This window comes from Psittacula echo, assembly GCF_963264785.1.
Source record: "Psittacula echo genome assembly, chromosome: 1".
Lineage (NCBI taxonomy): Eukaryota > Metazoa > Chordata > Aves > Psittaciformes > Psittacidae > Psittacula > Psittacula echo.
This window is the reverse complement of record NC_137735.1, coordinates 93,159,036-93,177,979: the sequence shown is the minus strand read 5'-3', so window position 1 is coordinate 93,177,979 and position 18,944 is coordinate 93,159,036. Positions and strand designations below refer to the sequence as shown.

The following is an 18,944-nucleotide window of genomic DNA, read 5'->3' as shown; positions in this document are numbered from 1 at the left end:
TCCTCAGTCACCTTATTAATGACTTCCCTTAATGAAATAAGAAATGCATGATGGAAAAAAATAATCAAATAGGGAAGCATCATCAGGCTGGAGCAGAGAGGCACTGATAGTGCCACATGTGATGGAGCAGTATTGCCTTGTCCCAACAACCTCCACTGTGGATTTGGGGGAGTGTGGGACATGAGAGTGGCAAGAGCCCAGCTTCTGTACCCTGACACTGACTGCGAGAGCCTGGCCTGGTGTCTGCTTGATGAGCACTTTTAGTGTGGTTCTTCTTCCAGAGGTCCCAGAGCAGCAGCAGTTTCCCTGCGTGGTTCTCTCTTCACGATTTGGGAGGGTAGAAGTGGAGGGAGCAGGGCGAATCCCCTTGGTTCCCAACCTCTGTTTGGGACCTAAGGGCATCACAAATAAACCTTGAAAGCAGATCCCTTAAAGTTCAAATTACAGCTATTTTTTCCATGCGAAGGTGAGTTTGCAAAGGCAAATGATGAGTTTCTTTGCCTGTTTGTTGCTGGTGTGTGGGTAAGAGTGTAACACCCATTACAACTTTTTTCCCCCAGTCATTGCACATCATAAAGCAAGCTTTAATGATGGGTTAAGTTCACTTCTTTATTTACACAGAAGGAATGTGTAAAATTTCTGTTCTGGCAGTCTGTCCACGATTTCGTTGTCCATTCAAGATTTACCTGTATTTCACATAGTATCAGTATTAACTGCCAAGACTTGCCTTAGCCAGGACTTAAAAAAAAACACAAAACAACAAAAAATCCCCCCAAATCACAAACACCCGCCAAAGTTACTGTTAGTACCATGTAGTGATCAGGTTTGAACAGAAGCATCATATGCTGCCTGCCTATGAGCATGCCAGCATTATTCACACAGTTTCACAATTAAGGTTTACTGGTCTTATTAAAAGTGCTGGAGAAGAGGAAGAGCCTTTCCCAATTTCGCTTGGAAAGCTGCGTCAGGACTTGACCTTCTGACTGTGAGCCCCATGGCTTTGCCACACAACAGCTACTCCCTGCGCTCCTCCTGCCCTCGCAATAATGCGCCTGGAATCTGACCCCGCATTTCCTGCTGTCACGTTGGTATCAGCTGGAGATAAATGAAGCCTTTTGTTAATTTGTTCCTTGCTTTGCAGGCTGCTTTTCTCTTCTGCTTTAAAGGAGAGCCAGTGATGATGTAGCTACGTACGTGTACTGTCAGCACGGTATTTGTAATATACTGGTTGAAGCATCTCTTGTTGTAGAGATGAGACAAGACACCATTATATGGAACACAAAAGAGATTTTTCTATCAGGTCCACTAGAAGCAAGGAGCAAGCTGTCATCTTCCCTGGCTCTTCAGCTTCCATCCTGTGTAGTACCAAGGAGCAGAAGTGGTGACGTACATATGCAGAACACAAAAAGAAAAGTCTTCCCACATCCTGACCTAGATAAATAGGACTTGGAATGAATTTTCTGACTTTGCAGCGCTGACACTTTGAATATTCTGAGATATAAAGATCTTGTGGGTTTTTTTAGTCATTTTTATGCCATTTCAAATTGATGGATGTGTTACAGAAAATACACATGCATACATGTGTGCGCACATGAAGAGAGGCCAAAAGTACTAATACCAGTCTCTCTCACTGTGCCATAATGTGAAATGGGAAGCGAATGTGTTAGGAAAAGCAGTGGGTATGGACAGAAGTGCAAGATGCTCTGGCTCTTCTGAGCTGCATCGCAAATGCCTTGGGAGCTAAGGCGGGGAAAACCGTGAGGTTGCTCTAACTTAGGCTGGCAGAAGGCAGGTCTAAGTATGCAAGAAGTGCAAAAAGGAATCACATCCACTTCAGTTTTTCCCAGTGTGTTTCTTACAAGAGATATAACTCAGGCAGAATATGATCCCAAGTAACCTGGTTTCCGAAATCTTTTCCTTCATAATTGATCCAAACCCCATTCTTTTTTTAGAGCATGATGGGTATTATATGACTGGAACTACCAAGATGTTGCACAATGTCATTTAAACTAGAGCATCGAAGTTGGAATAGCAGCAGTGTGCCATTGGCTTTGTGATTATCATGCTTGTTCACTAGAAAGAATTGTAGGTTTCTTCACACACATGGAAGTCAAAGAAATAATAAGCACCCTTCATCAGTCAGATAGTCCCTATTTATACATCCGGGTAGGTGTGGGAAGCATGAATTCCTATTTTCTGGTTTTTTTCTTGCTGATTTTCATTTTTTACTTTTTAATTAAATTTCTTCATTTAGAGTCACACAGCTGTCTGGGCTTCAGCCATAGATAAGCGGATCTGTGTATGACAGCAGCAACCAAAATTTATCTTTCTTTTCCCTCTCTCCCCCTCACTTCCTCCCTTCGCCCCCCTAGTGCCCAGCAGAAACAAAATGCTATATATAGACTCAGCACAGTTCTCCCCCCCACACCCCAATTACTTTGTCTGAATGTTTCGATTTCGTTCTGTGTCATGCTTTGCCAAGGCACCAAGTTTGGCATTTTCAAGAGGGGTTGGATGCTTAATCCCTAAAGCCCCTCTTTGAGTAACATTCCCTGCAAAAAAAACCCCATGTGCTACTAAACTGTGGGTACTCTGAGGGGCAGCTTTCGCCTCTGTGGTGTTGAATCACACCAAGTTTCCAGTCTTGCAGAGTTTTTGCTTTTTTTAAAAGGTCTGTGTGATTCTAGCAGCAGATGGCCAAGGGGCAGGCAGGGATGGCCTATGGTGCTCTGTAAATGGAATATTACCAGTATCCTGCTATCGCATTGCAAGTTTCTGGTATTTGTTTTCCGTTCTCTCAAATCACTCAGCACTGAAGTCAGGTGTATAACCAGAATCTCATCTTTCATTATTAAAACGAAACCCAACCAATTAAAAAAAAGGGGGACGGTAAAGGTTTCTAGATAAAAAGGTAAGGCTGAAAACATGAATTCTAGTTCAGAAATCAGAAGGCAAATGAAGTTCAAAATGTTGTATTTGTCATAAATCTCATGTGTCTTCCAGCCAATTTCTAAGTATGTTGGGGCCTCTCTCATAATATTTGAGTGATCGGGGTTGGTAACATTCTGAGTATGCCTAGCTGCTCTTGTGTGTGTGACAAGCCCTTTACAGGAAAAGCCTACAGCTGTGCTCCATCTTTGTATTCTCAGAAAATCCCTCCCCACAAATTAACCCATCTATAGATATCTATAGATCTTTGTGCCACAACTCATGCTATAAAGGGCAAAGGATACCATCTTTTATATGGGCAAAATTGCTAGGGAATCCCCTGCAGAACAGTATGATTTATGTGCTTTTCTGGCTTGAAAGTGCGCTTTTGTGCTGAATGGTTCAGCAAATGTGTCACTTTGTGGGTGCCACCTTTGCAGACTGGATCAAATGGTCCCCATGTCAAGGCTGACTCAAATCCAAATAGGTACCACCGTGTTGGCCAAGTTCCCCTGCACCCCAGGGCTTTTGTGACTTGGTGCAGGATAGAGCTTTGAAAAAGAAGGAGAAAAGATAAAATGCTAGGTATTAAAGTCATGTGGCCTTGAGTGAAATCATAGTGCAGAGGTGAGGTGTGGGGAATTGTAAAAATAAGGGTATCCTTGGAAATATGGTGCGGCAGCCAGGTACCGAGACAGGAAAGGGTCAGGTTCACGAAGCAAAATATCCTTGAGAAGCAAGAGAAAAAGAACAGCAAATTGGTCTTCACACCCGGGTTGTTGTTGAACTGTGAGGTAATAAATAAATAAAGGCCAAAGCAGCTGACTCATAAAGCAGAAGAAATTGTGAGCAATACTTTCCATTTGCCTTCCCCATAAAGTCTTATATGATCCTAAAACATGCTAGAAATGACCTCGGTCAGATTACAAATGAATTCTGTATTTTCTCACTGCTGACCCTGTGACTTCATTCTGCAGCTTTTTGGGTTGTGCTTTTTTTTCCCCTTCACTCCCATGTGCTCACAAGGGCCAGTGATTCAGTATGCGCCAAGGGACCTCCTACCCAAGGCAGTGCACCTCAAGATGGCTGTGCTTCCCAGGCTTCGTCCTCAGGTGGTGCAAATCAGTACGGTTCCTCCGACTCCACGATTCAGGGCTGTGCTAAAGGAAACCATGAATGGCCTCCTTGTGGACTCCTGAACTGAATGCTGTTTTTTATAAACTGTTCTCCAGTGTGCATCTTTAATCATCAGAAAGGCCCAGGTCTTGGTTTCTCTTCAGTTTGTGTGGATCACTTGGACACTAATAATTGCAGAAGAATTCCATAAAAAGAATTAATATTTTTGTTTTACTTCCTGGGATTAAGGACAGGAAGGCTCTCTTGGAGGATGTCCTGGCGGAGTTTTTCCACTGGCCTTTTTTTGATTGGAAGCATTCCCACAATTTGGGTACAGTTTGAGTGTCATTACAGAGGTCCAGTTGGCCCTCAAATAACCTACTGTGCTTATCAGTGTAATTGGGACCAAGTCATTGTGTGAAGTAAATCATAAACAGATGGACAGCCGTGCCATGCTGCTCTACAAAGGGTAGAGGAAAGCAAAGATACGAAACGGTGCCAGAACATGACACCATGATGGCTTCACTAAATCTAAGCGTGAACAGGCTTAGGGAAATTTCTGCATTCCCAGATGGGGAAGAGATAGATTAAGAGAAGAAAAGGAAAGAAATTGTTGAATAGGCATCTGCCAGGATTCATCGCAGACAGCTTTATCTAAATATCTGGAGAGGTTTGTCATAGGATAGTGTCACCCTTGCTCACAGCCAGCTCCCCACTGAGCTTGGGTAGTGGGTTTTGGACTGGCATGTAGTTGTTGGGGTTTTTTTGTAAAGATCCTCTTCATGTATTGGAGGGAGAAAATACAAAAGCTGTTTCAAGTGCTGTCAAGTTTTTTCACATACCAATTGTAAATTGCTTTGTTGTACCCAAATCAGTCAGCACTTTCCAAAGGGAGCAGAAGAGGAAAAGGCATTGAGTAGCTTTAGTCAGAAGAGAATTTTTCCCACTTTTGCATATTTTCAGCTAAATGTGAGAAGTTTCAACAGTAACAAACTTTTCTCTCATGCCTTGTAGAAAGGGTATATGCTAAAGTTTGAAGCTACAATTAGATGAGGCTTTGACTTGTAGATTTACCTGTATGAGGTAGTAGGTGCAGAAGTCTACAGCAAGGAACTGGAGCTTTGACATCAGAAAAGCTGCTTTATTTTCTGTAGTTTTAGTACCATCAGTTTCTCAAGGACAGGCTGAACCCTGAGTTGTGATCTTGGCAGCTAAAAACAAGCAAAGCTCCTTTTTGTTTAAGAGATATTTAAATGCCATGGAACAGATTTCTTTCTTCTTTTGGCCACTTTAAGTCTATGCGTTCGGAGCGGTATTTGCCTGTTTACTTACAGGAGTCATGCTGAGGCTGAAAAAATATCAGGCAGCTTACAAAGGCTCCAGTTGCTGGGTGCTCAACTCTTGAGGCTGTAAATTTTTGGCCTCAGTCTTCAGCACCTCTGCTGGCCCATTGTGTACAGGGAGGGACTATTTACCAGGAGCACCTCACACATGCATTGGAAGATGACCAACTAATTAATGTTTGTTAAACTCTGCATGTACCTCAGGGGAAAAACAGCTATGGAAAGGCAAAGTTTTATTATTGTTGTACTGCACCTAATGTACATAAAATGTTTTCAAGGCATCAGGCACTACATAAATATTATATGGTATTAAAACTGACCTGCCCTTGTCAGAGCAAATAATAATTATGCTGAGTGATGGGAAAATCTTGCAGTTTCTTTGCTGTGAATGTTTGCCTGTTTACTAATTCAGAAAAGGTCTCATCCAGAAACTGCTGAAGCCAATGACTTAAGCAGCCACTGGCTCCAGCCCATATTTAAGTATCTGCAGAAGGGCGAATTACTGAAGTAATTTATTTTGTGTAAAGCTCTGGTCTTCTCATAGGTTGAATTGTGCTCTCTAGGGCATATTTCCCTAAACTGCAGGCCTGGGGCTTAGTCACCTCTCAGTCCATAAGGCTGCCAAGTGTACGAGGCCATAGAGATGAAGGACTACTGAAGAGGACATCACTATATAGCCCATATGATAGCCTCTATTTGCAGCACAAAAATTCATGCTGATGCCTTTTAATATAAACGTAACATGAGGAAATGAACATTTGATTAAACTAAGCACACGGGCCTTTTATATGCAAGTCCCTAATTTAAAGCACTGTCACCTCCATACAGAAAATACCAGCTGGAGCAAGAATGATTAAATTAAATCATCTGGGCGCTTATGTGATACCATGAATGTCTGCTGAGAAGGGAAAAAAAAATCCCTTCTCTTTATTCCTCTGGATCTGCTGCAACCATCAAGGGACACTTCTATAGCAGGAAGGATTAAGTCTTGCACAAACTTTAGTGCTTAATGTGCTTTGGACTGGTGACATGCCCTTCGGACAGACCTACCCCAGTTTTATAATTCTCTTTCTCAGCCTTTTGGGCCTCTGGCAGTCCTTTCTCCTGTTTAATTTCCTCCTTGCCTCCCTCCCAGTGGGATCCTTCAACATTCAGCATTTCTGCCACCCAAGTAGAAATTTTGATTGTGTCAGACAAGTGTAGGAAGAGAGACTTCGGAGCCTCGGTGGGCTGAGGAGAGAACTGGGGGGATTTCCTGGGGGCTGAGTGGTTTTTAAGGAGGTGAGAAACATGCAGTCTCCATGTCTCTGATGGGCTTAGCTTGCTGCAATGCGTGGCCAGGGATTATATCACATCCACGAATAGCTGGAGCAAGGCACACATTGCATACAGGTAGGGAGCCACTTTGGGAGAGGAGCTGCTCTCCTCCACCAAACAAGGGGAAAAGAACAATATATCAAGAGTAATTGTATATGAAAAGCTGCCTGGCCGGGCATTATCAGCACACTGGGTACCTGCCCCTTCCTTCATGACTTAGTTGCCCAATCTCACTCCCAGTTATTTATTCACTTTTTGTTTTAAGGGCACCCACTTCTCTTGGCATGGGAATCTGGGACTAGGTGGAGTTGACAAATACACAAAATTGAGACTGAAACAGATTGGTTTTTTTCTCCTTTCTTTTCCTTTGTAGCTTGCCTCATAGAAGGATTTCCTTAGTGATTTTCTTCTCTTTTCCTGCCTTTATTTTTCCAGACCTTCTACCTGATGGCACTCATTCTGTTCTTGCTGATCACCATGTGTCAGTTGTAATGTAGGTGGAAGAGAATTTCTGACTGTTTTGGTGTCAGCTTTTGTGTTTATCTGTTTGGTTTTGGGACACTGTTCAGTTTCAGGAAGTATTTTTATCTCACAGAAGTTTCCTAGTGAATAGTGATGCTACAAAGACCTTATTTTAGCACCGCCAAAGCTACTGGAGGTAGTGCAGGCCTGTCTTCTGTCAGGAGCCGTAGTCTTTGATTTGAAAACCAAAGTAACATTAAAGAGAGTCAACACTGGTGTAACTTTATACTTTCTGGCTCTTTCCCCAGCACTATTTGGTACATACTTAGAACCGCATTTTCCTCTCCCTTAACACTGATACAACCCCAGGGAGCTGTGTGGATTTGCACCAAAGTAACCGAGGGAATTTGGCTGCAAGGTCTGCATGTAATGTGGTTATCAGTGCGTAACTGGTGCACCGGCCTTTCCCACCACCTCTGAACTCGACCTGTGAATCAGCACCTACCTCTGTCTGTGCTTGTGCAACTTGCATGGTGATGGGCACAGCAAGAAGGTGGATTTAGAGGAGGTGTGAGGGTGACTAGCACGTGATTTGAGCAGAGAGATTTAATACTAAGTTTATCTGGCACACACGGTCTTTAGGAGCGGGAAGGAGTTTGAGATCTGAAGAACTGAGTGCTGTTGCAGCTTGGGAAGTGCCTCTGTGAGCAAAGTAAGGCTTCCAAACCCAGTGAGCACCCACTAGGGGTGGGGCTCAGAGCCTTCGTGCTGCATTTCCATTTGAATGACAACCCAAGCAGATGAGAGGTGGCAGGTAACCAGTGTGGAATAAAGAAATGAAGGCAAAGCTTGGGAGTACATGTTTTGGATAGCCTTTGCTTCCTTCTGAGGAAAGAGTCATGAGGGAATGGAGCTGAGGGCTTGCTTTAATGTTCATTTCTGAGACCATGTGAGGAGTCACAATGCTGCTGGTGAGGCTTTAGTGCTACCAAGGTGTGCTGTAAGGACTCATGAGGAGAAGTGCTAGGCAGCTCAGGAAGTCTGTTCTTGCTGCATCTTAATCTGAAAATCAGGCTTGTTCTCCTATTTTCCGTTCCTAAACCTTGTTCTCAATTCTATAGTCAAGAACTTCGTATTTTGCTAGAAGATACCTTTCTGTAGACCTCTGTCACTGGAAATGGCCTAGCAGTGTGTCTTAAAGCAACACTTTCTTCCATGCCTTGCCTTCGAGGACAAGCAGCACTTGGGATATTCAGGGTCCTGTTTTGCCATCAGTAATGGCTGGTTCTGCCTGGTGCCACACCTCAAAGAGACGTCTCACTTGGCCACCATTCACAGGGTGGACAGAGGCAGCAGAGGGAGAGGTTTTGCACTAAGTATCTCATGAGGACTGCCTTCAGCAGTGTTTTGTACTATTTGGTCCAAGTTCTGAGGATAAAGCCAAGAATTTAATTTTTCTTTTTTCTTTTTCAACTTCGTCCTATTTTGCTCTCTGACGTTGTAGGGAGGTTTTATTTTGGTGCTTTACAAGTATTCCAACATGTTGTTGTGGAAGAGGCAAAACAGGAAGCAGGCTTTTTTTGAGCAAGTTAAAGATAGGTGCCTGTTAAACTATCCCACCCCTTCTGTTCATTGATCTGCATTTTGAGTGCTGTCCTGTCTCTAACCTCTCCTTTCTTGATATGGTTGTTAGCAAGGTTGTCATGGGGCAACCCTAATTTAACACAGTATTTTTGCATTTCTTCTCTCTCTCCCCAGATAAGCGTGACATACAGCCTCTAGTTCTGCTAGGGGATAAGCAGCTCTAGAGGTGACCAAAGAAAAGTCAAAACCTCAGGCAGAATCTTTGATCTGTCAGCAGCTTTTGATTTGTTTGATCAAGAAACATTATTGACCTATTTGTGAATCCTGGCTATGGCTATGGTCTGAATAGCTCTTTGGGCAATTTGAAAGGGAGTGTGTAAGAGTCACTGGGGTGATGCTGGCTTGGTTTTCTCACTGCCTCCTACTCCATTGCTATCAAAGTCTGCATTTTGGGCAAGGCAAGAGCTGATGTGGGCTGTGTGGCTATGCATACACGGGTAAGTCATGTATCTGCATCTGCACTTGAGCAGATCTGCATGTCATCCCTCTGACATGGACTTTGTCACAGTCGCACCTGCCCATGAGGCATTTGATTGCGATTGCAGTTGCTCAGAAACTGCAGCCAGTTCAGTATAAGGCCATGACTCAGCAGTGCTAGTTATGAGGAGTGTGGTCTCTGCAGCCTTTGCTGCTTCCAAATTGATTTCAGGTGCACGTCACACTGTCAGACTCACAAAATTTCCCCTGATTTTTTTTCATTTCTGGCTGCTGAGCATCACCAGACCATGACCAATAGGATAAGTGGAAATCTCTTATTCACTGATGTGTACTTGGATTACCATTCCCAAAACAAACGTGGTAGAGGAGGATCTGTGCCTCACTCGTCAGCTACTTTGGGGAAAAGTTAGTGCCTCGTCTTAAACTGTCTCTGAAGATGGGTTCATGCTGGACGTTTGTATAGAAGCAACTGAGGTGCAGGCATATGTTCCCTTCTGCTGACTTGGCTGTGGTGATGCTAACCGTAGCCAGCAAAGAAGAGCAAGCCTGGGAACAGTAACATCTCAAACTGCAGCAGAAAGATTGGCCAGACCTCTCCTGTCAGCACTTGGATTCCCTTGATGTTCATTGAGGAATTAAAAGTTAACTGAGGGTGGTGGCAAAAAATAGATTTGCCTGCCTAGAAAATGTTAAAGCTGAAAAAACGTAATACTGAAAAGCAGAGGTGGATCTGAAGGCACTTCTCTCTCTTGGAATTTATATGGGGATTAAAATACACATCATCCTTGTAGCACATATGCAATTTTATAATCACTTCTTTTGTTTCACCTCAGGGTACTCTGTGGGGTGAAGAATTAATTTCCCACCTCTTTCTAAGGAATAGAGTCCTGGGATTTGCTGTCAGTCATAAAGGAGAGTTTGTGGCCAAACTAGATGGTTTCTGGACCTCAGAAGTGATTGAACGGGCTGGGACGGGTGAAGGTATACCACCACACTTCTGGAAATCAAACTGGGGAAACATGCATACAGAGAAATGCCACAAGATGCTATACGGCCATTTCACTTCCACACCAACAGGAAAAGATGCATTAGACAAACTGCTGTGCAAAGCAGTGGCTGAAAAGTTAGAATACAGGATGTTTAATTACATGCAATGTGGTGCCTCCTTTCTCCCCCCACATCTCTACTTGTTACAGAAAGGAATCTCCCTCTTAATGAAAAAGCACCTAATCTTAAGTAACAGGCAGGGGGTTAAAGTGGCATTTTGCACAACACCACCCCCCACCCCAGCAAAACTGACAGCAGTTGAAAGATATAAATAGGGACATTTTGGGAGAAAAGCATATTCAAGTTCCTTTGAAATGTGCTTGGATAAAGGGATATTTTGAAGAGTGGGAGTGGAAAAACAAATGGAAAATATTTTCTTTGAAAGGGAAAAAAAAGCAACAAACTGTCCTTCCTAAATAGAGATACTTGGCTGGTGTGTACTTTACGCAGCTGTAGGTCAGACCTTGCAAACAAGTACTAAATTAGGTCCAACTACTTTGATGCTAAAAGCATGGAAGTGCCAGTAATTAAGTTGCATCAAATGTCGGAAATGACTGATGTGTCTGCCATGGTGAAGATAGCAGAGTTCACTGTGCTGTCATTTGACTGACCCCTTTTTATTTATGTAAGCAAAAGGAATTTTCTTCTAAGGAAAATCAGCTGGTTTTACACCTTTCTTTTGTTTTCTGAACAGCTAATCCCCTAAAGGTATAGAAGCTATTTGAAAGAGCAAATCAAAGCCGCCATAATTTAGTGTTTTATTATTTGTTGATGTATGGTTTGATTTAGTGGCTACTTATTATATCAGGTTACCATATAATTATCTTAATTATTGACTCCGAAGTAAGTAGAGGGATTATGAGAGAGACAGGAAGGCCCAGTGGAAAGAGCATGGCTCAGAGAATCGAACACATCATAGTGTGCTCTTGGCTCCACCATTCATTTACTCTGAGCCTGAACATTTCCTTAGCCATGAAATCAGGAGGGATTGCAGGCACAGGACTCAGATGCTGACCCAGGATTCAAAGAGATGTAGGAGAGCAGTATAAAAAAGACAGAGGAAAGTTCTGAAAGAAAGATCTAAAATTAGCAGAAAATGAATAAAAAATGAATACACACCACAGAACGCATTGTCATCGAAACATGGAGCAAACTATGTGCTCATGGAGAAAAGTGGTTTTGCCACAAAGACCTGAAATTTGAGTCTGATCACGGTTCATTTCCAGCCTCTGCTACCAATTTCCCATGCGAAATCAGGTAGCCCTCAGATCCCTTTCTGCAAAACAAGGCTGATAAAAATCATCCTCCTGTCTTTGTTTTTTAGCTACTCACATTATCGGAGCACAGCTCCTCGCACAGCCTTCAGCCATGGTTCTCCCTTCAGCCATGGTTCTCATGACATTGTGGCCATTTGGGGCTTTTAGTCTCCTAGTCATTTGTCTGATAACCATCGACCTAAGCCAAAGGGTTGAATTAGTAGACACTACTGCAATCAAAAAGCAACATCGAAAGGCTGTCAGTGCAGTCTGTGCTTCCTATATTGATAATATTTGACATATACTGACAAAATACTTCATCTATTGAGAAACTGAGTTGCATCTTTTTCTCTACGATAGAAGCAGACACCCGGGCTCTGCTCAGTCTGTGCAAATTACTTTTTCTGGTTTTCCTTTTCTTTCCTGAGCCCAAAACCGGGGATAATAGAATGTATCTATTTCCTGCCTAGAAGAGATCAGTTAATGTGAAATGGTGCATGGTGGCTTAGTGCTGAATAAGTGGGATACCCTAATCCAGCAAGGTATCCTTGTTCTATTGTACGCCTTTTCTGCATACCATCTGGAGTTGTTCTCTGCTTAGTATTTTCAGTATGTACCATATGTTTTTGCATGAAAATTCAATAAAATATGCATTATACATGAAAAGTGCTGTAGTAAATAAAGGAAGGATGGAATCCAGTCCCCTTCGTGAACGGCAGGGGCCCCAAATCTTCATAAAAGGTTTAGTGTAGTCTGACGTCTGTGCTTTTCTCCAGTTTACTCTGTGTCAGTCTTTAGGAGATGCTCTAATTTAAAAGAAAACTCTGCTTTCCTGACGAGGTTATTAGATGTACTTTGGCTGCCCTCTGCTGAGAGCACTGAATAAGACAGGGGAATTGTCCTTTTACCAAGGAAGGAAAAAGTGGGAGAAATTCTCTGTCCATGCACTGAGTCGTATCACTGCTGCTGGTGGTCATCTGTGGTTTGGTGTCTGTCACTGCTGCCTGGCAGAGGGCAAAGTCTTCCAAGCTACACTCCTGTATGGGTTGTAGAGCCCTCCTGTTGTTGTCAAGGGGCAGGTGCTTTTGTAGACTAACGGGCCATGCGTGTGAGCTCAGGCATTTGCCTGCCATGCAAAATTAAGCACCGTTACACAAGGGGCAGCCATGGAAGGAAAGAGGCTTCTCTCCGCAGGCGCTATTGCAATCCTTCCAAGTGGGATCTGAGCTGTACTTCAGCCCCCTCTACTCCATGTCTACTCAGCAGTGCAGTTCACCACTGTGTGCTGTTCCTCATCAGGTTGCCCATTCCTCCCAGTGCCATCTCCCACCCCTCTGCAGTCATCACAGCATTAGCACTTTGGTTCATTTCTATAACTGAGAAAGGGTTTGCTCCAACCTCAACAAGAATAACTGAAGGACCTGCTATTTCTTGTGAACAAAGCACTCCTGGTCTGCCATGCTCTTGTCTTTGGGAAGACACAAGGGTCCTGTGAAGATTTTAGTGCATATATAAAACAATAGCTCTGTTGCAGCTGTTAATGCTGTCTGTAATACCCTGTTTTTAATAATTCCTAGCAAGCTGATTTATTATTATATCTTCAGCTGGGCTGCACACCAAAGCATTTTGATAATGAAATGAATGTTATACACACATTTAATTGCTGCCCACATTTTTGTATAATTTTATCATTTACTGTTTTAGATGAGACATCAAGTTCTACAGGAAAAATGCCCAATAAAAAAATGGATGATTTAAAAGCTAATATGACATGAGTTTGGCACTCCAATGTGAGAAAATATAATTGTTCCTTTCTCCCTGACTTTTCAGATGCTTCCTGATTACAGCAATGTACAAGAACTCCCTTATCTGGACATGGTGATTGCAGAGACACTGCGCATGTACCCACCTGCATTCAGGTATTCTTTTGTTTTCCACTTCTGATTGCACAGGGTAGATTCCTAGCTCTATAAAATGGAAGTCTGCTGTTGGAAGACCAATGTGCCCTTGGTCTCTGTGCCAATATCAATACTGCTTGTGCATTTGAAAGATATAGCCTATTGAAGAAAAACTGGCCAATACTGGTGTTTCTAAAGCACTTTTTTACAACATACAGGCCAAGATTGTTTCCTCACCATTCTTCACATCCTCCAAGGCTAAAGGATGGAGCCAGTTTGCAGCAGGACTGGCTGCAAAGCTGGATGGTGCTGCTTCCATATGCCTCAGGCTTTGGGGGTATGGAGCAAAGACCTACCCTAGCCTGTTGGTCATTAAGGCCCTGATTTGTGGAAGTGTTGTACACTCAGAAAGCTGTATTTTACATGTGTGTTTAACTTAGGCCCCTACTGATTTGCACTTTGTGCTGTATTATACTAATATAACTAAATGCAACTAATGGCTACATCCATTATATTTTGAAAGTTTTGCCCCATTTCACACAAGACTAATCTTACTAAGTTATATGGGTAAACTACAGACCAGGGGAAATAAGCTAGAAAACTGATTGTCAAATTTCCAAGTTATCACAAGATAAATTCAAATGTTAAGAATGGAGCTTTTCAAAGTAGCCAGCCAGTTGCACTGCTCCTTATGAAGCTGGGGAAAATGTCAGATGACTGGAAAGGAGACAAAACTGAACTTGCTGTGAGAGCCTTTGAAAAGTTTATCCCATGATAGCAAGCACCTTAAGAGAAAAAAGCTTAAAATCATACTCACACACAGAATCACACAGAACATTAGGAATTGGAAGGGACCTCAAAAGATCATCTAGTCCAATCCCCCTGCCAGAACAGGAACACCTAGATGAGGTTACACAGGAAGGCGTCCAGGCAAGTTTTGAATGTCTCCAGAGAAGAAGACTCCACAACCTCCCTGGGCAGCCTGTTCCAGTGTTCCATCACCCTCACTGAGAAGAAGTTTCTTCTCAAGTTTAAGTGGAATCTCTTGTGTTCCAGTTTGAGCCCACTACCCCTTGTCTTACCATTGGTTGTCACCGAGAAGAGCCTGGCTCCATCCTCGGGACACTCACCCTTTATATATTTATAAATGTTAATGAGGTCACCCCTCAGTCTCCTCTTTTCCAAACTAAAGAGACCCAGCTCCCTCAGCCTTTCCTCATAAGGGAGATGCTTCACTCCCTTAATCATCTTTGTCGCCCTCTCTTTTATATGTTCACAAAGATCAGAAGTCAGGATTTTTCCATGGATGTCTGCAGAATTGTCCAGAGACAAACAGAAAAATACTGTCATAGGTATTTGCTCTTGGATGAGATGACCGGGCTTTACTATGTTGTACATGGTGTAATGTAAGTGGAAATTGTTTTGCCAGTTAAAGCATCAGGGATCTTTGAGCTTCAGCTGAAACACTGGGAAACAATCAATGTTTGTCAGATAGGAAATAGAATGAGAATGGAGCAAAGTTGTTCCAAAGTTTCAGTTGGCACTGTCAGTGGTGTTTATTGATTTGGCTTTTATTCTGATGGATTTGGAATGGATAGGACAGCCCAATACCTCGGAAAGATGTTAATTGCTTGTGACAAAGATAATGCTGAGTTAGGGGAAAATTCAGTGGCAGCCAAGCTTATTATAAAATGAGTTGTTTTATTAAAAAATGAGCTTAATAGCTAGAGAACTTTCTTCCCCAGAACTCATGTTTCCACTACCACCAAATTCATGTAAGGATGAAAAGGATGGCTTGTCAATGTGTTTTTTAGCATGCCAGTGTTTTGTTCCAGGTTTGGAGCCTCTTATTATTTATTTGTCTATAAGAAAGACAGAGATGTGTGACAGTGAGGAAAGAATGTGTTCCTATAATGATACCAGACTGACAGCCCTGAAACTGAAATCTTTGTTCTACATTTTAGGCACAGTGCAGGGAGCAGCAAAGGGAGCTCCTGCATTTGTTCTCACCCCTGTGCTCCCAGCTGGTACTGGGGAATAGCACCTAGGCTGAGATACCAGGGCACTCGCCTGGGTCTGGGCTGCTTTGGGGTCTTCAGTGACCACGTAAGCACCAAAAGATCTGGATCAGGATCTGCCACCATACAAGTGCACCCACACACCATTTCTTAGAAGGTTTACACACCCAAGCTGAGCTTTGGCAAGTGGCTTTTCTTAGTCTTCTTGTCATGATAAGGTTCCTAAGGACAGTCCTACTCTGTCACCTATCACCACAACATGTGAGGAAATAGCAGAGTTTCATTGTGAACATCATGCCTGTCTTTGATGAGTGTATGTGAACTAACTTTCCAAAGCTTGTGAATTGGTTGTGGTTTTGTAGCAGCAGCAGCAGAACACTTAGCCGTAATATAAAAAACATCCCTTGCTAAGTTTTACGTGTTGTCCCGATGTGGGGAAGCTTCTCAAATAAACAAGCTCAAAACTGTATTTGATCAAATTTTCTCCTGAAAAGCAAACCAGCATAATCTTTCTGTGTGTTAGAGATGACTGACACATTTCATCTGCAGTTTTTGTAAAGAACCAGTCTAAAACCAATATTAGCAACAGAATTGTAGTTTGACAGTAAATGTTTGGGGAAAACTAAGCAACCAGAAATGCTTTACTGTGAAAGGACAATAGTTAGCCAGCTGGGTTTGGAGCTGTATGCTTGTAGGTAGAGATGATTGTAACCAGAGAAGACGCTAACATCAGCAACAGCTGCTGTATTTACCTACTGGGAATGTGTTACTTCTGAAATTGCAGGGTCAGTCCAGCTAAGAGATTGATTTTATGGTTCCCTCCTACTGAGCTTTTACCTTTATTAATCATCTGGGATACATGACACTGTTTCAGGTTCACTCGGGAAGCAGCTAAAGACTGCGTAGTGCTGGGGCAGCGTATTCCAGCTGGGGCTGTCATTGAAACTGCAGTTGGACACCTCCACCACAATCCTGAGTTCTGGCCAGAGCCTGAGAAGTTCATCCCTGAGAGGTAAATGGAGTTATGCTTTCCATTCTAAGGTTGAAGTCCTTATTTCATCATAGAATCATAGAATGATTAGGGTTGGAAAGGACCTTAAAGTCATCTAGTTCCAACTGGGCCTCTTTAGATCAAAGGCCTGCCTTAAATGCTGTTTTACACAAAAGGGTGGGCAGAGGACTCCAGCCTATCTGGTGGAGACACCAGATCCTGATGCTCCTTCACAGCCACAGTCACCCACTATTCACCCAAAGCAGTATTTCCACCAAGAGGAGTAGACATTAATTTGGATCATAAAAATGTTATTTCCATCAAATACCTACAGAGGGTGTGAGGTTTGGTCAAGGTTGAAATGTAGTGCAGTGTTTCAGACCTGTTCCCAAATCAGGTGCTGCAAATAGTGTCTCCTCCAGATCCAGAAATTCTGAAGTGAGATATTATATTCACTTGCATGGAGGTACTCAAGAAACTTGTCCAGCTCCTGGCTGGTTTAGAGCAGTTGTTTCACCTGAGATCTTGTAATGGTGTAAGTACACTGTACCAGGAGAACCTATCCCATCTATTCCCACTGGGAATTTGCTTTCTATCCATAAGTTAGGATCCTGGGTTCTTAGATCTGCTTGGCAAGACATTCACATCGAGCATTTATTTATTCTTTTCAGCTGGGGTCAGGGGGGCACTGTCAAGTTATGTTTTAGTACCCTGTGCTGTCTTACAGATGCTGAGGTGAGCTTACAAGGGGAGTTTCAGCTGATGTGGTGCTGTGTGGAAGCACAATTCAGTTTCATGGGCATCTCTGTTTTAAGCTGTTCTGTGGGCAGTTGCATTAAGTTACCACTATGTTGAAAAGTCTGCTAAGAAAACAAGTGCACGCTCCACAAACTGGGTGTAAGGCAGACAGCCTAGAACTGGTTTTGCCAGTAAGATAACATACCTATGGTGTAAGTGCATTTGCCCAATGCTCCTTCTGGAGCAAATGTTGGGATATGCTCTATCAGGTACCTTGGACCATAAAAAAGAGCAGTGACAGAATTAGAGAAGCTTTTGTTGTGGGAGAATCTTAGCACTAACTAGAAGTCTAGGGGTTTTTTAAATTTATTTAGAAATGCTGTTAATCCACCACTTTAACGATACTATGAAAGTACAGTACAGGGTAAAACAGATAGTGGGGGCTACAGTCCCCTTGACTTGTATGGTGCTGTTTGTTTGTTATGAATCTGAGATGAAATTTCCTTTTGAAATTTCCCTGAGGAATGAAGCATAATTACTAACTCTCTCCCCAGCTTGTATTAGTTGGTAATGTTTGTAAGAATTATAAAATAAGATCTTAACAAAAATAAATTAATTCAGCTACAACCTTTTCCCCCCTAATATTTCATTTTGAAATCTGCCTCAAGAATAATACAAGGGAGACTTTAAATTTAACAGAATGTTATATGGGGGTGAGCAAGGCAAGAACTGCATTAACCTGTTTGCATGAGATATGCAACAGTGCTCAGTACCTGAGTTAATAGTCCTTTAATCTCGAACTGTGGGCTTCTATAGTACTTTTTGCACTAGTATCCCAATCTTATTTAGGATATCTAAGTGTGGGGTTGGGATTGGCAGAACACACAGTATTATTTTTTTCCTAACTTCAAAATAGCCTATATTATTCAATATCTGAAGCAGACCTACAAGAATGCCGGAGAGGGACTCTTCATCACGGACTGTAGCAATAGGACAAGGAGTAATGGGTTTAAACTTAAACAGGGGAAATTTAGATCGGATATAAGGAAGAAGTTCTTTACTGTGAGGGTGGTGAGGCACTGGCATAGGTTGCCCAAAGAAATGGTAGATGGTCTGTCTTTGACAGTGTTCAAGGCCAGGCTGGATGGAGCCTTGGGTGACATGGTCTAGTGTGAGGCATGCTTGCCCATGGCAGACGTTTGGAAGTAGATGATCTTAAGGTCCTTTCCAATCCTAATAATTCTGTGGTTCTTACCCCTTATCTCTTTCTGCCCTGCATGAGATCTCCAGGCCATAGCAGTCCAAATTTCTTGCAGACTATATCCAAACAGATGAGAGATTTTCAGGGATGACCCCATACATAAAGAACAGAGCTTTCATCAACATGCAGAACTGGAAAAGTAGTTTTGTACTACCAGGACAGCTGCAAATACCTTAAGACATGGGAAGACTATGTATATTTCCAGGGTGATGCCACTGGTGTAAAGGTTTGTTTGTTTTAAGGAACTACTCTGAACAGTGACTCAGCACAGGCCAGGATGAGTTATAATAACTCATGTTATTATAATAATAAGCATGTTTATTATGCATTGGCCTTTTTTAACTTATACTGGCCCAGCCTCTGTATTCTCATCTGTACATGTTCTGTCCAATTTACATCCATCTTCGCAGATGTTGGCAAACAGATTTCATGTTTTTTATTTGTACTGCTGTTCGAATAGGAATTTTTATTTCCTTCCTTGAGGAAA

At 42.6% G+C, this 18,944-nt stretch overlaps 1 protein-coding gene across 1 annotated transcript in view; it reads left to right on the top strand.

Annotated features, from left to right (window-relative positions):
• TBXAS1 (thromboxane A synthase 1) overlaps positions 1–18,944 on the top strand; it is a 233,341-nt gene that overhangs the window by 207,698 nt on the left and 6,699 nt on the right. The window contains exons 10-11 of the mRNA XM_080618791.1: positions 13,382–13,470; positions 16,342–16,479. Coding sequence (XP_080474917.1) covers positions 13,382–13,470; positions 16,342–16,479 — 227 coding nt within the window. The remainder of the gene's footprint in view (positions 1–13,381; positions 13,471–16,341; positions 16,480–18,944) is intronic.